Source organism: Hemiscyllium ocellatum, chromosome 17 (genome assembly GCF_020745735.1).
Source record: "Hemiscyllium ocellatum isolate sHemOce1 chromosome 17, sHemOce1.pat.X.cur, whole genome shotgun sequence".
Lineage (NCBI taxonomy): Eukaryota > Metazoa > Chordata > Chondrichthyes > Orectolobiformes > Hemiscylliidae > Hemiscyllium > Hemiscyllium ocellatum.
In genome coordinates this window covers 24,382,905-24,409,025 of record NC_083417.1, presented here as the reverse complement: position 1 = coordinate 24,409,025, position 26,121 = coordinate 24,382,905, and the positions used below count along the sequence as shown (strand labels likewise).

General features: G+C 38.6%; 1 protein-coding gene across 1 annotated transcript in view; it reads left to right on the top strand.

Moving 5' to 3' along the window:
• The window catches only part of vps9d1 (VPS9 domain containing 1), a 75,913-nt gene extending 50,024 nt beyond the window's left edge, over positions 1-25,889 (top strand). Inside the window, exons 14-15 of the mRNA XM_060837621.1 lie at positions 14,648-14,752; positions 25,402-25,889. Of these exons, the coding sequence (XP_060693604.1) occupies positions 14,648-14,752; positions 25,402-25,483 (187 nt within the window). The 3' untranslated portion in view covers positions 25,484-25,889. The remainder of the gene's footprint in view (positions 1-14,647; positions 14,753-25,401) is intronic.
• Positions 25,890-26,121: the final 232 nt, after the last annotated feature.

Sequence of the window (26,121 nt, the reverse complement as noted above, 5' to 3'; positions counted from 1 at the left end):
GTATTGTGTATGTGATAAGTGATGGATGGAATGTGTATATTCTCCAAAGATGTAACTGTCAACAAGTTAGTAACTTTGCATTCAATGAATATCTAGATTGAAGTAATTTTAATGTGTGGTTTAGGTTACAGCAGTCTCAATTAGGCAGCTGTCATTTCTTTCAACAGCCGATAATTTTCTTAAACTATTTTCATTATTTGAGCTGTGCGAAAAAACAAAAATTTTGCAGGAAAATCATGTTAGTGGTGAGTCAAGTAGCATCATGCTCCATTTTTGACATGTCATCTGTATATCAATGATTCTCACATCAGATATGGTACAAGTTGGAGCCACAGAGAAGGCATGCTCAGCCATTTCCATACCAGATATGTGAATTAATCTCAAACCTTGAGATTAATTAGTGGTACTAACCAGTTAGTACCACTAATGTTTCCCAGTGCTGGCAATGCTGAACTAATTACAGGTGTGAGAAGTTTAGTAGCCAGTTGCTGGCATCTCGAACACAATTTCAGGAAAGTTTCAGTTACAGATATTTGTGATCAATAATCAGGCAATTTAATAGTTTGTTCAAATATGCAGACCTACTTTTATTTACAGAATGATTTATACAAATCAAAATAAAATATATTTTTATAATGTGCAGCTCTCGACAAAACATCCCATCTACCAAGTCAATCCATTGTTGCAAATCATTGCTCTCATGATTTCAGAAACAAACTTCAATTCCATTCACTGGTGGTTCATTTTTAAAAGTCTTAAAATCTGTACCTATGGAGTCAATGAAGTCAAAATCAGCTAGACTGAATAAGGACATCAGAACATAGAACATAGAAAGATACAGCGCAGTACAGGCCCTTCGGCCCTCGATGTTGCACCGACCGAATCCTACCTAACCTACACTAGCCCAATAACTTCCAAATGCCTATCCAATGCCCGCTTAAATGACCATAAAGAAGGAGAGTTCACCACTGCTACTGGCAGGGCATTCCATGAACTCACAACCCGCTGTGTAAAGAATCTACCCCTAACATCTGTCCTGTACCTACCACCCCTTAATTTAAAGCTGTGTCCCCTAGTAACACCTGACTCCATTAGCGGTAAAAGGTTCTCAGTGTCGACCCTATCTAAACCCCTAATCATCTTATACACCTCTATCAAATCTCCCCTAAACCTTCTCTTCTCCAATGAGAACAGCCCCAAGTGCCTCAGCCTTTCCTCATAAGATTTTCCTACCATTCCAGGCAACATCCTGGTAAACCTCCTCTGCACTCGTTCCAATGCCTCCACATCCTTCCTATAGTATGGCGACCAAAACTGCACACAATACTCCAGATGAGGCCGCACCAGAGTCTTATACAGTTGCAACATGACCTCAGGACTCCGGAACTCAATTCCTCTACCAATAAAGCCCAGTACACCATATGCCTTCCTCACAGCACTATTTACCTGGGTGGCAACTTTCAGAGATCTGTGTACATGGACACCAAGATCCCTCTGCTCATCCACACTACCAAGTAGCCTACCATTAGCCCAGTAATCCATCTTCTTGTTACTCCTACCAAAGTGAATGACTTCACACTTAGCTACATTGAATTCCATTTGCCACATTTCTGCCCAGCTCTGCAACTTATCTATATCCCGCTGTAACCTACCACTTCCTTCCTCACTATCCACAACTCCACCGACTTTTGTGTCATCCGCAAACTTGCTTACCCAGCTTTCAAGCCCTTCCTCTAGATCATTTATAAAGATAACAAAAAGCAATGGTCCCAAAACGGATCCTTGTGGTACACCGCTAGTAACTGCACTCCAAGATGAACATAGTCCATCAACTACTACCCTCTGTCTCCTTCCAGCCAGCCAATTCCTAATCCAAACCTCTAATGTATCCTCAATGCCATACCTCCGTAGTTTTAGCATTAGCCTACCATGGGGAACCTTATCGAACGCCTTACTAAAATCCATATACACAACATCTACTGCTTTACCCTCGTCCACTTCCTTAGTCACCTTCTCAAAGAACTCAATAAGGTTTGTGAGGCACGACCTGCCCTTCACAAAACCATGCTGGCTATCCTTGATCACGTTATTCCTATCCAGATGTTCATAAATCTTATCCCTTACCATTCTCTCTAAGACTTTGCCCACCACTGAAGTCAGACTCACTGGCGTATAGTTACTAGGGCTATCCCTACTCCCTTTCTTGAACAAGGGGACCACATTCGCTATCATCCAGTCCTCTGGTACTATTCCCGTTGACAATGACGACATAAAAATCCAGGCCAATGGCTCTGCTATCTCCTCCCTAGCTTCCCATAGGATCCTAGGGTAAATGCCATCAGGCCCAGGAGACTTATCTATTTTCATCCTCTCCAATATTCCCAGAACCTCTTCCCTGCATATTTCCAGGCCATCCATTCTAATCATTTGTGACTCCATATTCACATCAGCAACAGTGTCCTGTTCCTGAGTGAATACTGATGAAAAGTATTGATTTAGTGTCTCTCCAATCTCCTCCGCCTCCACACACAACTTCCCACTACTATCCTTGACTGGACCGGTACCTACCCTAGTCATCCTTTTATTCCTGACATACCTATAGAAAGCCTTTGGGTTTTCCCTAATCCTACCAGCTAAAGACTTTTCATGTCCCCTTCTCGCTTCTCTTAGCTCTCTCTTTAGATCCTTCCTGGCTACCTTATAACTCTCTATCGCCCCAACTGAATCTTCACGCCTCATCTTTACATATGCCGCCTTCTTCCCTTTCACAAGGGATTCCAATTCCTTACTAAACCACGGCTGCCTCACAAGGCCCTTTACACCATGCCTGACTGGTACATACTTATCGAGGACACGCAGTAGCTGCTCCTTGAACAATCCCCACATCTCATTAGTGTTCTTCTCTTGAAGCCTGTTTTTCCAATCCACACATCCTAAGTCATGCCTCACTGCATCATAATTTCCCTGCCCCCAGCTATAACTCTTGCCCTGCGGCGCACACTTATCCCTCTCCATCACTAAAGTAAAAGTCACCGAGTTGTGGTCACTGTCCCCGAAGTGCTCACCTACCTCCAAGTCTAACACCTGGCCTGGTTCATTACCTAGAACCAAATCAGGTTTCTTTTTTCTGGGAAACAGTGAGTCCATTGGGTTTTTAGGAAAGCTCACTTACAGGTTAGTTTCCGCTGATAACAATTATCTGCATGAATTTTTTTAAAAATTCTAACTCAATGGCATTGTGGAATGTGGGCACTTTCTTTTGGCCATTAATCCAGCTCTCTAGATTACCACTTCAATAACATAATCATTGCACAATATAAGGATTTGGATTATTGTGGCTGTAATGATGGTGAAACTGCCAGTATTTGCACCGTACTCTGGAAACTGACAGCAGTCTCTGCTGCCTGCAAATGTGAAAGTTAAATATGGAAATCCAGAAGTTATTGCCAGTGATTCTATGATGTTGAAACCTCCAGAAATTATCACTGAGATCAGCCTAATGGCTGGCGCTCGTTGCCCAATTTTTAAGAATTGAAGTCACCAGAAAATTTTATGGCATTTCTGAAGAGACACAGGAGTTAGTTTAACATTTGTCAATATTTAATGGAAGTTGCATTCTACTGGCAAGAGATTTTTTTGTATGAAAGAAATTTAGACGAATTGACTTGGATATTCACATATCCTTTTTTTTACATTTATATGACTTCTAAACATTTTGTCATTTATTGGAATTTCTTGGAGAGAAAACCTGAGAGGGAGAACGATGCCTTGTCTACTCAGTCTCAATGTTCTAAGCTTTGTATGTAATGTGAGCCTGACGTGGAACAATAAGGGGGGGGGAATCCATGCCTGTGTGTTGACCTAAAGAAACTTTTATCCATCCCATTAAATTATCTTTTGCGATGATGTCCGAGGGGTTTTGTGTAGGAACAAAGAAAGAGTCAATCATCCAGAAACATAGTTAGAACAGAATTGCCATCTCATGCAAGTATCAAATACATTTTAGATCATAAGGTATCAAAAAGCATTATTTGAAAAAGAAACATAATAAATCATCTTCAGATCTTGCAGATTTTAAAGGAGGCTTTCATCCATGCTGTTATTCCAAAGTGCCATGTCTGTGGCCGTGCAGGTAACTACTACACTCATGATTTTGCGTGTCATTTGAGTCAAGTGTTGCACAGAGTACTGGAAAGGCTAGTATTTAATAAGCCGTAGATGTCATAATCCATCAGGCTTTGTATTAGTGTACTTTTGGCATGCTGCAGCAAAGCAAAGGAAGGGGTCACTCAGATTACATAGGATTTCTGGCTTCCTCAAAGTGCTTGAGCCGTGTGATGGAATCCAAAGCCCAATTGAAGGCACTGATTGGTTTACCTGTTAAATAAGTACGAAGGGATTGTATTCATTGTGATCTTTTGTTATACTCACATTGTGATCCTTTGTTTTTTCTCACCTGCAGATCTTGAATATCAGTGTAAGTACGTAAACCCAGAGCAGCTAATATCAAACTTACATTGCACCCTTAGTTGATTACATCAAAGATCTAGATGTACATTAAGCAGCAAGGTCTAGCTGCTGACGCCTGCTAATGGCACCCTACCACAAGACTAATATTGAAGCACAGATAATAGTGCACATACCAGTGCACATACAAATAGAAGATGTAGAAGTGCTGAAGTTATACTTGCCAGTGGCTGGACAAGTTTTAACAGCATTTACTTGTCAAATTGGTGAGGATTCTTGGAAACGGATAGCCCTCATTAAATTCCCAGATGATGTTCTGCCTGGTAAGACCCTCAAGTAATCAATTAGTAGGAACATATCAGCCATATCTCCTCAGGCCTTACTGTTCAAGCCTTGGGCAGGAGAGATGAAGAGGACAAACTCCATCATTTGTCTGTACTCCAGATCAGATGCATGCCTGTACCCTGCCCTTCTCCACTTCTTGATGTTCTTGTCATAATGATGCATAGCCCCCATCATATCTGGAAAGACCCCAGATTGCCTTCCTGGTGCCAGGGTTAAAGACATTACAGACAGAGTGCAGGAAATCCTCAAGGACGAAGGTGAAGAGCCAGAGGAGGTGGTACATGTCGACACAAATGATGTCGGGAAGAAGAGAAGGAACATACTACAGCGGGACTTCAGAGAACTAGGAAGAAGACTGAAAAGCAGGACATCCAGGCTGGTTATCTCCGGTTTGTTTCCAGTTCCTCGGGCTGGTGAGGCCAGAAACAGGGAGATAATGGACTTGAAGATGTGGCTGGGGAATTGGTGCAGGAAGCAAGGATTTAAATTCTTGAATCACTGGGGTATGTTTTGTGGTAAGCATAAATTATACAAGAGAGACGGTTTGCACCTTAATAGGTTAGGGACCAGCATTCTGGCAGGCAGGTTTGCTACTGCAACACAGCTACGTTTAAACTAAGTAGCGAGGGGAAGGGGACAAACTGATTGTTTAAGAAGGAAATTGAAGGGAAAGTTGGAACAAGGAAAGTCAAGAAAGACAACGGTATCAATGAAGCAGAAAACTCAAAAAGGGATCATGCTGTAAGGTTGAGTGAAATAGGAGTTGATGGAAATGGTGAGGGCAGTAACAAGTTAAAAATACTATATGTGAATGCACGAAAGCATTAGAAATATTATGGATGAGCTTGAGGCTCTTCTGGAAATCAGCAGAAACGATATTGTGGGGATAACTGAGACGTGGCTACAAGTGGACAGGGCGTGGGAAATGAATATTCAAGGCTACACATGCTATCATAAGGACAGACTGACAGGCAGAGGGGGTGGGGTGGCCATGTTGGTAAGTTCCTTGCACAGGGGGACCCAGAATCAGGAAATGTAGAGTCAGTATGAATAGAGCTGAGAAATTCTAAGGGTAAAAAGACCCTCTTGGGAGTTATCTACAGGCCCCCAAACAGTAGTATGGATGTTGGATGTAAGTTGAATCAGGAGTGAAATTGGCCTGTCGCAAAGATGTTACTACAGTTGTTATGGGGGATTTCAACATGCAGGTAGACTGGGAGAATCAGGATGGTATTGGACCTCGAGAAAGAGACTTTGTGGAGTGCCTCCAAGATGGATTCTTAGAACAGCTGGTGCTGGAGCCCACCAGGGAGAAGGCAATTCTGGATCTGGTATTGTGCAACGAACCAGAATTGATCAGGGACCACGAAGTGAAGGAGCCATTGGGAAGTAGTGACCATAATACAATAAGCTTCAATCTGCAATTTGAGAGGGAGAGGGTACAATCGGAAGTGACAATATTTCTGTTGAATAAAGGGAACTATGGAGCTATAAGGGAGGAACAGGCCAAAGTTCAATGGTGCAATACCTTAGCAAGGATGACAGTGGAGGAACAATGGCAGATATTTCTGTGTATAATGCAGAAGATGCAGGATCGGTTCATTCCAAAAAGGAAGAAAGATCCTATGAGGAGGCAGGATGGCATGGCTGACAAGGGAAGTTAAGAAACATATGAAGTTAAAAGAGAAAAAGTATAACATAGCAAAGATAAGTGGGAAAACGGAGGACTGGGAAGCTTTTAAAGAACAACAGAGGATTACTAAGAAGGAAATACGCAGAGAAAAAATGAGGTACGAAGGTAAACTGGCCAAAAATATAAAGGAGGATAGTAAAAGCTTTTTTAGGTATGTGAAAGGAAAAAAAATGGTTAAGACTAAAATTGGGCCCTTGAAGACAGAAACAGGGGAATATATTATGGGGAACAAAGAAATGGCAGAAGAATTGAATTGGTACTTCAGACCTGTGTTCACTGGGGAAGACACGAGCAATCTCCCTGAGGTAAAAGTGGCCTGAACTTAAGGGAATTTATATTTGCCAGGAATTGGTGTTGGAGAGACTGTTAGGTCTGAAGGTTGATAAGTCCCCGGAGCCTGATGGTCTACATCCCAGGATACTGAAGGAAGTGGCTCTAGAAATCGTGGATGCGTTGGTGATTATTTTCCAGAGTTCGATGGATTCGGGATCAGTTCCTGCAGATTGGAGGGTGGCTAATGTTGTACCACTTTTTGAGAAAGCAGGAAATTATAGACCAGTTAGTCTGACCTCAGCAGTGGGAAAGATGCTGGAGTCAATTATAAAGGATGAAATTACAACGCATCTGGATAGTAGTAACAGGATAGGTCAGAGTCAGCATGGATTTATGAAGAGGAAATCATGCTTGACTAATCTTCTGGAATTTTTTGAGGATGTAACTCTGAAGATGGACAACGGAGATCCAGTGGATGTAGTGTACCTGGACTTTCAGAAAGCTTTTGATAAAGTCCCACATAGGAGGTTAGTGAGCAAAATTAGGGCGCGTGGTATTGGGGGCAAAGTACTAACTTGGATTGAAAGCTGGTTGGCTGACAGGAAACAAAGTGTAGTGATAAACTGCTCTATTTCGGAATGGCAGGCAGTGACCAGTGGGGTACCGCAGGGATCAGCGCTGGGACCGCAGCTTTTTACAATATATATTAATAACATAGAAGATGGTATTAGTAATAACATTAGCTAATTTGCTGATGATACTAAACTGGGTGGCAGGGTGAAATGTGAGGAGGATGTTAGGAGATTACATGGTGGCCTGGACAAGTTAGGTGAGTGGTCAGATGCATGGCAGATGCAGCTTAATGTGGATAATTGTATGGTTATCCACTTTGGTGGCAAGAACAGGAAGGCAGATTACTACCTAAATGGAATCAATTTAGGTAAAGGGGCAGAAAAATTGATCTGGGTGTTCTTGTACACCAGTCAATGAAGGTAAGCATGCAGGTACAGCAGGTGGTGGAGAAGGCTAATAGCATGCTGGCCTTCATAACAAGAGGGATTGAGTATAGAAGCAAAGAGGTTCTTCTGCAGCTGTACAGGGCCCTGGTGAGACCACACCTGGAGTATTGTGTGCAGTTCTGGTCTCCAAATTTGAGGAAAAACATTCTGGCTATTGAGGGAGTGCAGTGTAGGTGCACGAGGTCAATTCCTGGAATGGCGGGACTACATTACCCTGAAAGACTGGAGCGACTGGGCTTGTATACCCTTGAGTTTAGAAGACTGAGAGGGGATCTGATTGAGACATATAAGATTATTAAAGGATTGGACACTCTGGAGGCAGGAAACATGTTTCTGCTGATGGGTGAGTGCCGAACCAGAGGACACAGCTTAAAATTACGGGGTAGACCATTTAGGACAGAGATGAGGAGAAACTTCTTCACCCAGAGGGTGGTGGCTGTGTGGAATGCTCTGCCCCAGCGGGCAATGGAGGCCCAATCTCTGGATACATTTAAGAAAGAGTTGGATAGAGCTCCCAAGGATAGTGGAATCAAGGGTTATGGAGATGAGGCAGGATCAGGATACTGATTAAGGATGATCAGCCATGATCATACTGAATGGTGTTGCAGGCTCGAAGGGCAGAATGGCCTACTCCTGCACCTATTGTCTATTTATTTTATGTTGTGGGCTCCAGCCCAGACTTGGGAACTGTTTATATTCCCAGCAGCGACCACCACTCCCGTGGTACCTCTGGGCCTACTGCATGATTTAATTGACTCTTTGTGAATTCACTCGTGGATTGTGGATGTTCAGACCAGGTAAGGATGGTAGGTTTCCTTCCATAAAGGGGAATGTGAACCAGATGGATTTTCACAACAGTTGACAATGGCCACATTTTAGTGAATTTAAATTTCACCATCTGCCATGGTGGAACTTAAAATCAAGTTCCCAGAACATTGGCCTGGGGTTTTGATTGCTACTCTAATGAAATTACCACTATGACATTGCCTCCCCTTACTGTCACCTTTCTGAGGCAGAACTTTGCCTACAGAGACGGGCGAAAGTCCTCCCAATTATGTTATGTTCAATTAGTGCAGGGCTGCCTTACTAGGGATTCATTCTTCACTGACCTTTCATGCAAGTTCGCCGTCCAAAAAAAAAGCAGAAAATGCTGGAGAAATTCTGAAGATCTGGTAGCATCGATGGAGCGTGAAACAGGGTTAAGATTTCAAGTATGATATGATTCTTCAGATACTGTTTTAAAGATGAGCAGTGGTCATGGTAGGCACATGGATTGTCTTTCCTCAATTATAAGACTTCTGCCAAATGCAAAAGTGCTGGCACTTTTATTTTGAGTAATCTGAATCTTGACTGGACTGTTGTGCCTATCATTTCTGGCAGGAGACATCCTGTAGTCTCTGAGCATGTATTTTTGCATTTTCTTTGAGTGTTGAAATCCATTTTGTTTGGAGAAAACTGCAGATATGTTTCTGTGAAGTGTGGCTAATATGAAATAATGTTAGGGTAAAAAATGAGGTCTGCAGATGCTGGAGATCACAGCTGAAAATGTGTTGCTGGTTAAAGCACAGCAGGTTAGGCAGCATCCAAGGAATAGGAAATTCGACGTTTCGGGCCCGAAACGTCGAATTTCCTATTCCTTGGATGCTGCCTAACCTGCTGTGCTTTAACCAGCAACACATTTTCAGATGAAATAATGTTAGCCAATTATAATGTTGATGAGTGGCCTTTTAATTAATATCTTGTTGGATTGCTAATTCTGTGGAAAATTATTCGTACTTTTCCTCAAACATAGAGCTTTACCAGGTTCACATGCATTTTTAGGTATACTTGGTGTTGCTCCTGGCTTGCCCTCTTACACTCTTCATTGAGCTGCACTGTACAGTAACGCCCCGAATCTCATAATATGTGTGCTGATTCTTTGTTAACAATCTAGATATTTGCATGGTTGCAGGAAAGAATCTGAACTTTGTGTATGAAGTACTGGATAAAGGTCAAGCAGATCTTTTGAATAGGTTTAAAGTCGCATTGTTAAGAGTTCCTTTCTCCTTTAATACAACATTCAGTGAAATTAAATTTTGAGAAGTGGCTGACACGTTGAGTTCAACTCCATAAAACCTTTTTACAAATCCAGTGTAGGCTGGTGAAGTCAAATGTAAACTTCAAATTAGCATGTTATGTTTTTGCCTCCATCCAGCATCGATTCATGCTGGAATGCAGCAACATAAGTACAAGTAATCTCTTGTTGCTTTTTATTGGCACTAGTTATTCATCATGCAACGAGATAGTCAGTGCCAGCAGACAATTTACTCATGCAAAGTGTCACAACACTGATCTTATCCTCACCCAACGTCTGTGCACATGTTTCAGTTGGATTACTGTTTAGTGATCATTAATAATAATAAATCAGATTTTTCTTCAATAGCTTTAAGAATGATTGTAGCATATTGTGATGTATGTTCTTTGCTTAGATATTTTCAGTAGTCTTTAAGTGAGATGTATAAATTGATTTATCATACTATAAGACTTGAAATGGTTTTGCTTCAGACCTCTGCTTGCATGATACAATGCAAATGGGTGTTTGCGTGAGTAACTAGTTAACCACAACTGAAAATAGAAACGTAAAACCTTCGCCCTCAGTCACGCATAGCTATTGTTGTCATTGTTTCTCAATATTTTCTTATCAAGCATCTAAGCCTAAGTACTTTGGCTGGTGCAATAATTATACTTTATTAGATTACTTGGCACAGTTCTCCTGCAACAAGGGAATCATATCTAACCTTAAACAGTCCATGAGCAAACTTCCACAAATTCTCAAGAAATCTGCATTAGTTTGGGCAAGTTAGATCTGGTTCATTAAACTGCAATCTTTTCCATCTTGCTACTATTTACTGTATATTGCAAAGGAAAGTGCCATTTTGAAAAAAAAAATCATGTTAACATCCACACCTTTCCTCCCTAAATTATATTTATTCATAAGATGTTGATGTTGCCAGTTCAGCCAGCCTTTAATGCCCATCTCCTAATTTCCTTTGAGAAGCAGATGGTTCTTGAGCCACTGAACAATCACAGTGCTGATGAAAGGGAGTTACAAGATTTTCACTTGCAAGACTGAAGGAATGCTGACATAGTTTCAAGTACCACAAAATTTGCAGATGGTACTGTTTCTTATGCACCTATCACTGTTACTATTTTAGGTGTTTGAGGTGACAGAAACTTATTGCTTTCTATCTTTTCTGGGGACCTTATTTATATAAGATTTTTCTCCATTCCCTCCATCTCAGAAAGTTTGACAATAGATTGAGATAAAGGAAATCTTATTGATTCTCATGGCCAATACTTGCTGATCCTCTTGCCATGTTTGATTGCCTGTCTCCGTTTGATTGTTCATCAAAGATAGCATTTATTTTATCTGAAGAACTGCCGAATTTAAGTTAAAAATTAAGTGTGAAATTGGCAGCTTGATTTTTAGAAGGGGTAGGGCATTAATTCAAGAATGTGTTCTGTCAGTGGTACATAGGTTTTTGGAAAGTACAAAATGTACATTCAGAAGTTTGAAAACATATGACCAAGTTTTAAATATGAGAAGAATATTGTGTAAAATAAAATAAATTTAGCCTTTTTATTGAGATACCATGTTAAATTGTCTAGCCTGTTAAAACTTGCATATAATCTTACTCAATCCAAATTTGACTTTCATCAGAGATCATTGTATTAACATTGGGGCTTTCTAAGTATCGTGGATTTTTAGACTATCTCTATTGTTAGCTCATAAGAAATGTCTGGAAAATTAGGTACTTCATTCATGCTTCATAGCAATTTTCAGTCTTGAATTATTTCCCCTCAAACGTTTGTACAGTACTCCTCTCTTCTTAACATCCTAATTGCTCTCTTCTAACATGCAATGTTAAATGAAAGAACATTAAGTGAATTAGATTTTCCAGTGTAAAAGCTGTAAAGTTCTGTAGATCCTTTCTAGTCGAAGGTTACCTTATATGCATTATGTATTGAAATACTGTACAAGCAAATGATTAAAATAAATTTTAAGGTATAAAAATCCAACTTATCAATCCTTCTGTGTACCAATCCCGCAAATGGGAAGATAGGGTATTAGGATGGGTGGTAAGTAGGAGAGTTGAAAATGAGAACAGGAGGTTTGAGGAGCATGATTGCTCGATCCATATAGACCCTGCCTCAATCAGATCATGTGACACCACATCAGCCTAGTGTAATGCAACATTAAAATGATATTCCCAAAGAAAAAGTGCCAATTATAATTGACTTTAAATTTAGATTATATTGTTACATGTACTGAAGTAGAGGTATAAGAGTACAGTGATAAGTCTACAATGTACACATGGTGCCATCTTAGGTACAAAGTTGCTAGGTACAAAATCTTAGTTACAGATATAGAAAAATAGACAAATAAGTTACAAAGTTTAGCACAACAGTCTTCTTCGTATAAAAGTAGAAACATTTAAAAAAAAACTATACATTACAGTCTTTTAATAAGTCATATGCCTGCAAATGCCCTAAGCTGGGCTTTCCCCTACAGGAATCGCTGGGCTAAGATCAGCCTAAGCTCGCCAGCAATATTCACAGCCAGCTGCCACTGCTGACCTCCGTCAGGTGTGCCAGGCCTCGCTACCACTTGCAAAGTGACACTGACACTGCTGCCATCCTTTGCGACTGATTGCCACTGGCACCATCTTGCACTGCTGCCTCATTGCTGACCACCACAACAGCCTTCCTTCACCACTGCCTCACTGCAGCCACCATCTGGGATCACGCTGGGCCCCAGCCACTGCCACCCTTCATTGCCCTATTAGCCGCCTTGCTGCAAAGTCCCGTTCTAGTACTGCTCCATGCACGATGAAGCCACGATGCTGCCGACTGCAACCAGCCGTTTCATGGCCGACTGCTTTGAATGGAATCAAGGCATTGAAGCATAGCAACATAAATGAGGCAACTGAAAATAGGGACTTACTTGATATATTGCTGCATTTTAGCCCATGATCCCATATGTGTTAAGTTTACAACATTGCAAAAATGATATTCCCATTCTTGTAGTAAATTCACTTTTTAATCAAATTCAGATTCAGAGCTTCAATTATTTTCTATATCAAGAAATAATATTCTAAATTTTATTCACCAACTGCTGTCTCTGAGGTTAAATACAGGTAATTTCAGCAAAATATTCCCAACAGTTGTTCTTTTGTTATGCTTCAAATAATTTATTTCTCCGTCTATCATTGTCAGATCACTGATCACTGATCAGGAATCAGAACCCACTTCATTTCAATTATATGTACTTTCAGTCAGTCTTTGACATGCCCCTTGTCAGTTTACAGAAGTAGATAAAATTAAATACATTGTTATTTTGACTGCTTTTCCACCCCTGAGTTTTGTAGATGTCATTATGCCACTTTCATCTCCATTTTGTGCATTGATAAATATCATTCAAAAGTAATGTATTTTGTTTTGATGAAATTACCTATGGTTAACATCCCAGACTGTTACCTTTGATGGTTCCCCATCAGTTTTCACATGTATGCTGACAATACCCAGCTCTGTCAACCCACCTTTCTTATTTTTTCTACTGTTTCAAACGGTCAGTCAAACCTCTTGTCCAACAATCAATAGTGGACATGTAGAAATTTCCTGCAGCTAGGTAGTGAGAAAAGAAAAGCCATGTCTTTGTTATTTATTTGATGATTTAAGTACACTCTAACTAACCTCCCTAGTTTTCTCGACCTCAAATTGAGAATGTCCAAAACTCTGCTGCCTGTATCCTAACCTGCACCAAGCTTTTTTTTCACAGTGCAATGAAGGTTTGTGGTATGTTTACCAAGAGGTTAGTGGCATTCCTATTTCTTTGCAGAATTTGCTTGCACTGGTGTCAGGGCCTATAATATATTTGAAATAGGGGAGTGTAACCAAATATTTGATTGTATAAATGCCAGAAGAAAAAAGCTTGAGAAAACTAGTCATCTAAAAGAGATTTTGAAGCAATGAGGTAAATTATAATTAGTATTCTTATTGCTTGTCCATGCTAAACTGCGTAATTTCAAATTCGATTGAGTGCCACATTTTTGGGGTCATATACCAATCATGTGGCCATATATTCAAAGAGGAGCTTTACTCTGTTGCATTCAGAGGCAATTTACATATGACTAAAAACAGTAAGTTAGCACAGCCATTTAAGATTAATCTATCATTATTTGAGGAGTAACTACAAATGGTTTAGCATCAATCAACCTTTTTGTTATGGTTGGATCAGTTGTTAGAAAGGCAGTAGCTTGATGGATACAGCCTGGAATTGAACTAGAGATCTTCCTAGTTTCTATTGCTCAGTTACTCTCTTAAAAAACTGATTTGGGAAGCCTGTGATTTTTTTTAAAGATCTCAAATATCAGCAAGGTGTGTTCTTTTCATAAGTAACGTACAACAAACTGTGACAACTTGTGAAAATAAATTGTCTAACCTATCTTACATTCTCAAATGTTCATGCTCCTGAATGTCTTCCTAGAACCAGGATATATTTGACACTTGAACAGCTGAGTATAGCTGCTCTAAGTAGGATCTCAACCATTTTCATACCTACTGAAGGTACTAACTTCTTTTTGCATCAAATAAAACTTTGTTGTAGGTGTAAACAGGAATGGAGGAGAACAGCTTTGACTACTGCTGGGCTCCTCATATTTAAGATTTTAAATATTGTGGGGAACAGCTCGTTTAAAGGACATCGAAGCGAAACCGTTCCAATCAATCAGGTTTAATATTTATGAAAATTCTTCTTATTGATCTGTTTTATGTCAGTAATGTATTTTGTCTGTCTTGTAATCTGTTATAGCGGTGCCGATGATCTATTACCTATTTTGTCTTATGTCGTACTGAAGAGCAACTTAACGCAACTCATATCGGAGTGTGCAGCTTTGGAAGAATTTATTCATGAAGGGTAAGACTCTAATGAAGCAACTGCACTCATGCTAAAAACCGTTGTTTTTTTTTTCTTAAATTAACGTGTTGTTTCAACTGTTCTAAAGTCTACAAATGGTGGAGGGTATTTTGCAATTTCTCCTAATTCAACAGCATCAGCGCTAATTGTAGCATCCCTTAATATTTTGCTCAGCTGACATCAGCCAAAATGCGAGTCTTTCAGGGGTCAAATCTTGAACTTCATTGATCTACTTGACATCACTATTTACCAATTTCAACCAGCTCAGTGAAGTTTAACTTAATGCCTTTGTAATGCTATATAAAAAGTAACACTACATGGAGCTTTAGCAATCTGGTTTAAGTTACTATGCTCCTGTCTTGTGCACATGCAGCAGATGCCAGAAGGTAGTGCTGTTGCTTTTTAAATATATTTTAATGTCCTAAAAATAGGACTTTACAATGAAGTTTTTCTTTGATGTGCTGTATATTTCTGATTTAAAAAGATGAAGTGTAAAGCAGCACATATTTTCAGCCTAATTTTAGGTGATGCTATGAACTTTTCAAAAATGTACGAGGCTGCCGAGTATTTTGAGTGCAACTTAGAAACCCAACAACGTTAGATAAATAGAAAGAGTAATATTAATGCTGAAAAGAAATTAGATGTTACACATCAGTTTGCTGTCCGATGTGTTTATTGCTGAAAGAGATGTTCTTAAAATAGGCATTTTTTAAAAAATATTTTCAGACCAAGTGAATGATGTTTCTCACAATAACTGTTAGTTGCATATTAATCGAGTGTTTAATTGTATTCTGGGCACTGACTCGGAATTCACTTGTATTTGGATTTTTAGGAGCGGACTAAACTTTTGGTTTTTGCATTTGAAAGTGGTCATGTTCTGCATACCTCTATAAATTAATGTTTGTATAGAGTGTCTCAAGATTAAGTTCCAGTTATATGTTTTACTACTTTTCCAGAATAGAATATCAATCTTTCTTACTGGTCCTGCTCTTGAATTTCTTCAGTACTTTAGTTTGATTATCTGAAATCAAATGACTTGAAACTGAACAAATGTGAGGTGATGAATTTTGGAAGATCTAATGCAGGGAGGAAGCATACAGTAAATAGCAGAACCCTTCGAAGCATTAACATACTGAAGATCTAGGCACATAGGTCCCTGATAATGGCAACACCAGTAGTTAAAGTGGTCAAGAAGGCATATGGCATGCTTGCATTCACTGGTCAGAGTACAGAGTATAAAAATTGGTAAGTTAAATTGCAGCTTTGTAGTACTTGAGTTAGGCTATATTTGGAATATTGCATTCAGTTCTGGTCTACCAGAAAGATATGGAGGCTTTGGAGAGAGTACAGAAGAGGTTTACCAGAATGCTGTCTGTTCTGGAGGGTATTATCTATAAGGAGAGATTGGACAAACTTGGTTTGGTTTCACTTGAACTTCAGAATTTGTGAGGCAATCTGATTGAATTATGACAGGCATGTATAGTCAGAGTCTTTCTCCCAGGGTAGAAATATCAATTAATAGGGGACATAATTTTACGGTAAAAGGGGAAAGTTTAAAGGAGATATGAGAGGAAAATGTTTTTACACAGAGAGTGATAAGTGCCTGGAATGCACTGCCAGAGGAGGTAGTAAAAGCACTTATAATAGCAATGTCTGACAGGCATCTTGACAGATACATGAATAGGCAGGGAGTAGAGGGATGTGAACTATCCAGAGACAAAAGACTTTTAATTTATAAAGGCATCATCTGTCAGTGCAGGATTGCTGGGCTGAAAGGCCTGTTCTTGTGTTGTATTGTTCTTTGTTCTTTATTTCTAAAACCATACCACTTGAAATAAAATACTTCTCTTTTTAGTTTGGGATTGTTCTGAAGGTCAGATGAACTACAATTATAATGTCAGATATTTGTTTTCATTTTTTAGGTCTCACAATTAGTGGTGAATTAGCCAGCTCCATAGAAAATAGCTTGGCAACTGAATTCAGACTCCAACAATAGTAGATCTGCCTGACCATGACTTCTGCTGTGTGCTCCAGTTACTGTCTTGTTTGATCTGTTGGAGGAGAGTACTTTCTTTTAAATATTAGAACTTCTATGGTCCTTTGACAAAATTATCCTTCTTAAGTTTGAAAAAGCAGACGAATTTCATTGTTCATAAATGTAAAATTTTATCTTAGAAAAGAAAATAATCTATAAACTTTGAAAGTGCACTATTTATGAGCTCAAATATGGTAATTTGTTTTGTTTAGTCAGACTTTGATACCAAACCCAGACTAGGCGTAGTGCTAAAATCAGAAAATCCAGGAAGTATTCAGTGTCTTGGAGAGAGGGACAGAGTTAATTTTTCAGGTTGATAACCTTTTGTCATTTACTGGAGGTGGAAACCCTCATCATATTTGATACGTAACTTGGGTATGCACTTCAAGTGTCGGAACCTCCCAGGCTGTAGACCCAGAGCTGAAAAATAGGATTAAGCTGGATTTCCTTTTTGGTTAGCACACAAATGGTGAGCCCAATTATTTCCAATTGTTCCGTAAATTACTATGATCGACATTTGTGAATTGAGTATGTAAAGGTTTGGCTTCTCAAAATGAACAGTACAGTGTTGCATGTTGAATTTCAGGATAGTGTGCTGATAGTTCAAAGTATTTCTGTCAATTTTTGTTTATAAACAAGCCTATGAACTTTGTCAGTTTATTTTGAAGCTTATGTTCACATTTAATGATGTAGTGATCTATGCATATTTTGTTTATTTTCCCATAATTATGATTTAACTTTTTCCTACAAGTCTTCGAACAATATTTGTAACTTACAACTTGACTGTATTTATGATTCAAAATCCAAAATGCATGACGACAGTTGTGGCAGGGATGCTGTTGTCTAGCCAAGTTGAGCTGTACTCAAGCCCAAATGTCAATTGTTCATCTCAGTGATGGATTTATGTGTTCGGGCACATAAAAATGTTAATTTAAGGGAAGAGAAGCACAACTATCAGTGAAACTTAAAATCAATCACTTTGGAGTCTGAGTTTGAAACTGGCAAAGATCAAAGGCAGCAAAATTCCATTAATGCCTGAAGGATGGCAGCTGAACCGAAACCAGCAGCAATCCATCAGATTTCTAGTGAATATAAACCCCAGTTCACCGTTGGCATTTGTGTTCCAACACATTCCAAATGGAGACTTGAAAGAATGGATATGCCATTCAGATGATGGATAACAAGTTCTTCCAGCATGTAATAGTCTAGCGTAATACAAAGGGTACAGTATTTATAATTCATGCTTGTATATTTGGAGTGTTTCTGCAGTGTTTGAGTTGTGCACTGTCATAGCTATCTTGAATCTGACCATGGGATATAAATTATTGAGCAGTGTGTGTTTTGAAGCAGAAGCCAGAAGTTTTCCACTGGTCCACTTTTTGCTGCAATTTTTCTTCACCATTTCTTTAACTTCCACTTACCCAGCTATACTTTTTGTACACCGCAGAATGTTTTGCTCTTTTAAATGAATCACAAGAATAACAATTTTGAGGGTAACAACAAATGTTTGGCAAAATCCAATTGTGAAAACCAGCCATGGTGAAGATGTTAGTTTTAGATTAGATTTGATTAGATTATTTACAGTGTGGAAACAGGCCCTTCGGCCCAACAAGTCCACACCAACGCCTCTGAAGAGTATCCCACCCAGACCCATTCTCCTACATTTACCACTTCACCTAACACAACAGGCAATTTAACCTGCACATTTTTTGGACTGTGGGAGGAAACTGGAAGAAACCCATGCAGACATGGGGAGAATGTGCAAACTCCGCGCAGACAGTCGCCTGAGGCAGGAATTGAACCCGGGTCTCCAGCGCTGTGAGGCAGCAGTGCTAACCACTGTGCCGCCCATAACCAACTTACTGGAGTTCCTTGAAGGGATAACATATGCTGGGATAAAAGGAAGCTTGTGGATGCACTATGCTTAGATTTCCAGATAATATTTGACAAGGTATCTCATAAAAGGTTACTGTATTAAATAGGAGTTCAGAGTTTAGAGGGTAACATACTAGCATGGATAGAAGACTGGCCGGCTAGCAGAAAACAGTATATGCAAATGAGTCATTTTCTGAGAGACAGAATGTGAACAAGTGGAGTCCCCAGCGGTCTGTGCTGGGCCTCAGTTTTTTACAACTTACATCAATGGCTTAGATCAGGGGAGTGAAGTCATGGTAATTTACTGATGGCAAAATTATAGGTAGAAAGGTAAATTATGAAGTGGATGCAAAGAAGTTGCAGATGGATATTGATAGATTGAGCTCCTAGGCAAAAATCTGGCAGACTGAGCTGAATGTTGGAAAATGTAAAGTTGTTTACTAATGTGAAGAAACCTAGTACTACTTAAAGGGAGAATGACTGCATGGGTAGTAGCTGGTAGCCAGTAGTAGTTTACATAAAGATTGCGACAACCACCTAACATTGCAACTGATACAATAATTAATTTTTATCACAAAAGAGCAGGGCTTTGGTCAATATAGAGCTATAGTGCCTCTTTCCTATCTCTTGTACGTTGTGAATAAAATTTTGTTGAATTCCAGTATTATCACTTATAGACTGATTAAATGGCTGCACCAAGAGGTTATTTTCAAAACAATTTTTTTTATTTGTTGAGGGTATAAGACTTGTGTCGTTTCTGGTTATGTCCTTATCAACAAAAGATTCTTTATAATTGTTCAACAGTCTTTATAATTTTGAACAGTTGGAGTAGTACTTTTCAGTAACATTTTTAGTATGATAATGCAAACCCAATGGCAGGTTTGGGCTCTTCTGTTTATAAGTTGATCTCTGAAAGGTAGTCAGAATGATTTGTACAGAGTGTGGTGCTGGAAAAGCACAGCAGGTCAGGCAGCAGCCCAGGAGCCCGAGAATCAATGCTTCAAGCAAAAGCTCTTCACCAGGTTGACTCTAATCGCCAGCATCTACAGTCCTCACTTGTGTCCAGAATGATTTGTAGTTCAGCTTTCAAGCAGGAGGTTGAAAGTTCTCAAGCAGCTAAAATCTCGCTAATACTTCAATTTACTTGCGACTCAATTTGTTCCATTTCTGTCCAATCCAGCTTTCATCTTGCACCTTGTACCTCCCGTCTTCCATAAACATGAGCTCATCCAAGCCTCTGCTGATTGTGTCCTAACTCGTACCAAGTACAGTTGGTCATCGCCACTGTGCTGGTTGACCTACATTGGCTCAGAGTACCTGAATGTTTCAATGTTTAAAAGAATTCTTACCATCATATTTCATTCTCTCCATGGCTTCACTCCTTCCTGTATCTGTAACCTCCTCTAGCCCGACAACCATCAAAGACCACTGTGTTTCTTCAATGCTACCATTGTGCTTGTGCCCAACTTCATTAACCACACCATTGTTCATTGTACCTTCATCCATCTAAAACCTAATCGAGCTGTTTTGGGAGGAATGTGTAATTCCTAATTCTTCCTCCAGGTGTGTTATTTTTCTGTTCCCTGTTCCTGGCTCAAGTTAAAAATCACACAACACCAGGTTATGGTCCAACAGGTTTATTTAGAGGCACTAGCTTTCAGAGTGCTGCTCCTTTATTACAACTACCTGATGAAGGAGCAGCGCTCCGAAAGCAAGTACTTCCAAATAAACCTGTTGGACCATAACCTGGTGTTGTGTGATTTTTAACTTTGTCCACCCCAGTCCAACACTGGCACCTCCACATCATGGCTCAAGTTAAGCATCTAATTTTATCCATATTTATATCAGACTCTCAAAATGTTGAAATTACTTCTCCCTCCGCCTTTAATCTCTGCTTCAAGAAAAGATAGTTTGCTTTGTATCACTTTCACTGTTACTTCTTTGTGCCAAGTTCCAAAAACATCATTAATCCTTACATTGAATTTCTACCCAAGAAAGAGAGCCTGAAACTGTAATCAGAGCACAACCTCAGACAAGTAGTATCCTTTAAAGTTCTGAACTGCATACTCATAGCTGTTGGCCTCACACTCTCAACCACAACTTATTCAGAGTTTGTTCAAGAAAATACTTGTTTCAGAGCAAGCAAAAATGCAGAGCAACGATTATAATATTTGTTCAATTAATACAGATACTCCATAATAATTCAAAATAATGAGCATCAATTAAAATGAGTCCAAGGCTAGATTTGTACTTAAATTCTAACCAATTGAATGCTCATGTCTTTTTAAACTCATTGTGTTCTAGTACAAAAGAGAGAGTCTAACCTAGCCCACCACTGTTGACTGTCAGTAATAGGAACTTCCCAACACAATTGGTGTGAGGTGTTTGTTAGTTATTGCTTACTTAACATTTACAATATTTGGGGAAATAGATTCAAAATCTCATTGGCAGTTGTCTGTTAAGCTGGCATATTTGTGCATTCCTGATGAAGAGGTAATGCTCGAAACGTCAACTCTCCTGCTCTCTGAATGCTGTGCTTTTCCAGCATGACATTTTTTGACCCTTGTATTTGTGCATTGTATTTATTTCTGAGGGTACGTAATATTATCCTTTTGGACAGCCTGAATTTCTCAAGCTTGATGGAATCATCGAACTTCTGTTATAAGTGAAGAGTTATAACATTGCTAATTAGAGAGAGTAAATACATATTTCTACTTTAGACTCTGATCCAACATTTCAGTTTTAAGATCAGTTAGTTCTTAAAAATATGCAATGAGCAGTGTTTGGCCTAGAAGCTTCTAACGTAAATATTTTGTGGAAGACAGCAAGTATTCATTAAACAGAGTTAATAAGAAATTGAATTCTGTCCAAAGAAATAAGCAAATTATCTGTGCACAGCTGTCATAAAAGATCTTGCTAACACTTTGTCTGGTAGAGTAGGCTAGCTTTTGCAGCTTTACAATTATTGATTTTTATCTCAAGTTATTGGGAACCAATATTTTATGTAGTAGTTGATCTCGTTTCAATTGAATTAAGGCTGCAATGCAGTGGAAATTTCCATCTGTACAACATAGTTTAGTGAAATTTAGAAACATCTGACTTATGAATGCTCATTACTTACAAATGCAACCTCTTATAGGGGTTTAATTTTAAATGGAAACATTTCTTACACTTACGAGTGACTTGTTTATATTGTCCTGCATTGTGTTTTGACTTGCAGAAAAACTGCAGAACAGAACCTATTCTCAACTCAGAGTGCCTATAACATTGTAACTTCATGACATAAGAAAATTGCATACCATGCTAGGAAGGGTGAGAATAAGTAAGATAAACAAACATTGGTCAAACAAGTGTATTTTGAGGGAATATTTACAAAGTAAAGATTGAAGTAGAAAGCTTCTGGGAAGAAATTCCACACAAACAGGAATGTTCAATGGACCTGGGTGGCGAAAGGTTGAGTCTATCATAGAGGATGAGGTACAAAAGGCCAAAATTGTATAAAGGGAACACTCAGGCAAGTGATAAAGGATGACAGATGATATAAAGGTACAATGTGGCAGGGCTGTGGAGGAATTTAGAGCTCAGGACAAAGATTTTAAATTGAGTTTGTTAGAAGATAGGGATTTAATGAGGACTGCAAAAATTAGAATGATCAGGGATTACTACAGTACATGATGGACTTTGAGATACTAGTGCAGTGCTGAGATGTTACCAGTGTAATGTAACTCCAAGAAATGGTCCACAAAATACCAAATAAAGTTATTTTTTCACTCTCGTCTTCCTTCTCCTCCACTTCTACTCTTTGTCCACATCTTCTACTCCTCCTCCTCCACCACACCCCACTCCCCCCCAACCACCACCACCATACCTATGCTGCATCTGGACAAGCATATTAATAACTATTCACCATTCTTATAACATTATGATAAAAAAAAGTCTTGTAATTTTCAATATTTAATTACTTTAATTTCTATTCTTCCCCCAACTGAATAGATTATAAATACTTGAACTATCATTAATATTGGCACACCGCTGCATAAATAAAATCAATTGTTTGGATTGCTCATCACTAAACCACATGATAGGTTTTCTCAATCGCCGTTTTCTCTCGTGGAGTTGTCTCCTTCCACGCCCTCTGAACCTGTGCATTTGCCAAAGAAATATGAAGTAAATGAGCAAAACAGAATTTCAATTTAAGAAACCAGACAATACTTGGCAGTAAAATATGCACTTGGATCTTGAACTAATTATTTCATAAGCTCACGCAATGTTAAAGTTTCCAGTGTTTCCAAGCCACAATTTGTCATGATATCGGTTAGAAGATCCTTAAATGACTACTCGCGTGTCTGTTGTTCATTCACTTATGAAACAGGAGAAACATTGATACTTCTGCTCACACCACTTATTCCAAGCTGGGCTTTTTATCCATTTGATTATGGTTGCCTTAGTGTGGATTTCATTTCTCTTTAAAGTTTTACTTCTTTTAAATTTCCCATTTTGTCCTCTATTTCCGAGTTAGTTGAATAAATATTTTGCATACAAATAAAGCTTAAAGGTGTTGGGCAATTAACACGAGAGACATTCATAATTTTCCCTTTCTCGTCAATTATCCCACACTAAATGCATGAATCACTTTTTTAACTTTTTGATGACAGTTGGCTGATTCCAATTTCTCGCACATTGTTTTATCTTTGGTGCCAGCCCACTGCTTAGTCAAGGTCTGAAGCAATTATGGGTTAGTAATAGATGTAGCAACTGTGCCTAGTAGCAACTGGGCTGATAAATCTTTAGCTGAGAATTTATTTGCAGCTGATTCAAAATCAATGTACACAGAAAATATGATGTAAGCAAGCAAAGAAGTTCAAAGACCATTGCTGGAGGTAATCCCTCAAATATAATTTGAGGTCAAGATAATATTTGCCTTGGAGGGGATTCTTTACAAGAGTGTAATTACCTTGTTCTTCTGCATAGTAGAAGTCACAGATTCAGGAAATGCTATTCAAGGACACTTGGCAAGTTGATGTACTCGGATCAAGGGTGGCAAGTGCCTTTTCACTCATGAATAGACATTCAAGAGTAAAATGTAGATTACTGTTCTCTCAGCAGACTCCAAAGGGATGGTAGTGGGTGGGGAATGAGGAAGATTATAGACACTAGCCCACAACAGGTGAACTGGATTGATATATCAATGAAAAGGAGGAATGTTATATTGAATAAAGTTAAGGGGTTTAAGGAGGTGCAGTAATAAGACATATTTCAAAAGTCCCCAACTTCATTCGTTCCCCATGCTGCAAACTGAAAATGTTAGTTTCATTGTTTCAGATGATCAACTTTGAGGAGTGTATAGATCAAGTTTGAGTATTTTTTTAATACAATGAATACGTTCTAACTTTCACACAGAAATGGTATCTTAGCTTTAGCTCAGAAGCCACATTACTGTTGTGTATTTCACGATATATGGACCAAAATAATGGTGCAGACTTGAACAGTGAAATCAATTTGAGCAAATGAATGGCTATCAAATAAATAATTATGTTTTACAAAATGTTTCTGTTAATAATCATAACTGTTTATGACTTTATTAAGCTTATTCTTGTAGAAGTATGCTTAGCATAGCAAAAGTGCTTCTAAAGTTATGAATTATCTAATCTGTGATTTTGATTATAATTAAATTGCAGAATTCCACTTCCTTATCTGCAAAAAGACATAATAAAGATAACAGATATTCTGCAGCATGATAGAAAAGTCAGTGCTGGCCTCATTAGCTGTCATTAACTGTTGTCAGAAAACAATCTTCAGTTAATTATTGGGTTGTGTCACCATCTAGAATTCATTCAGTGATATTTGTACGTCATAGGTTACTACTTTCTCATAAAGTTTGTCATACAATTCACTGCTACTTTCTAATGGAATGCTCCTGTGTTCATTTATAACTGGGTTATTCATAAAATTTAAGTCATCACATAGACTAGGGCACAGTTTGACCTGAGGAGCTGTCTGCCATATCCTATCTTCAGCAGGATGAAAAGTGATCTTATCCTAGCCTTCCCAGGTCCAACTATGTTATCGTCGTTAATTACAACTGAAGTAATACTTACCATGCTGTACCTTTCTCAAAACAAATAGAATGTTTAGTGCTTTTATTAACAAGGTTTCTTTGTCTTTGTAAATCATTTGCATGCACTATGGTTTCACATGGACTGTACACTATGTTTAAATCAATAAACCCACCAATTTGAATATATCTCAAGCAGCAATTATTAATAGAGTCTGGTTTTGATTTAGCATGTATTGAGATTTTTCAAAATAACTATGCTGATGAGCTTCAAGGCAGAATGTATTCAATAGAAGTGCATCCTGAACTTCATCACTTAAAATTGGAATTTCATATTCTGGGGACCTACAGATTAAGTATGGTCCCCAGGCATAGTTTGGACAGCAATAGGCCATTCATTTTTGCACCGTAGCATGTGAAAAGCATTTTTATTAGTTATTTTATCTCCATAGACGACAAAATAAATGAAATGTTCAGTAAATGTCCCTGAGGAGATACTGGTAAAAGGTACTTCATGGTCACAGACTCAAGTTTGTCTTTTATCTCATCCTGATGCATGAATGTTGCATGAAAACATGAAAGGATCTTGGTTTGAAGCAAATCTCACTGGGAAATGTTACTGTTTCATGTAGCTTTTAAATACATGGTCTTAAGAAATGCTAACTCCAACTTTTATTTCTTTAGATATTTAATTGGTGAAGAAGGCTACTGTCTGACATCTATGCAGAGCGCTCTCTCATATGTGGAATCTCTATCCAAAGGATGATACTACAGTTTACATCCATGTATTCACTATGGGGAATGTTCAAAAATTACTACTTGTTACACTTAGTAAATGTTTACTTTTGTATTAAATTCACTGGAGCCAAGGCACTGTTCTTCATGCTTGTGTAAAATAAATTGAAGCATTACAGTACTTAGGACAGTCATTCTGCTGTTGCACAAAATAACTCACTAAAAAATTAACCTCTGTGTATGAAATTGTTAGGCTAAAATATTGTGGTTGTTTGAGAGTAATGATCTAAGACTGCATTGAGGAAGCTAAAAGTTGATTTGGTTAACTAATACTAGAGAATGCTAGTACACACTGGGCATTGGAGCTAAACAAGTGCATACAGTGTAAATATTGCATTTTCTACCGAGTTTTGATCTAAGATTCTACCAATTTTTTAAGAGGTTATTTCATTTTATATTAAGTTCTAAGTTGATAGAATTGTTTATTTTTGATTTTGTCTTAGTTATTTAAAAGTGAAAGAACACTCTTAACTGAAACCTTATACCAGACTTATAGCATTCTACCTTTCAATGCTACTTTGTAGAATTTTGAATGCTGATCTGAGAAAGTGGAAGGGAGTTAGTAAGAACACAAAGATTTCTAATGTTCCTATGAATAATTCCTGCTTT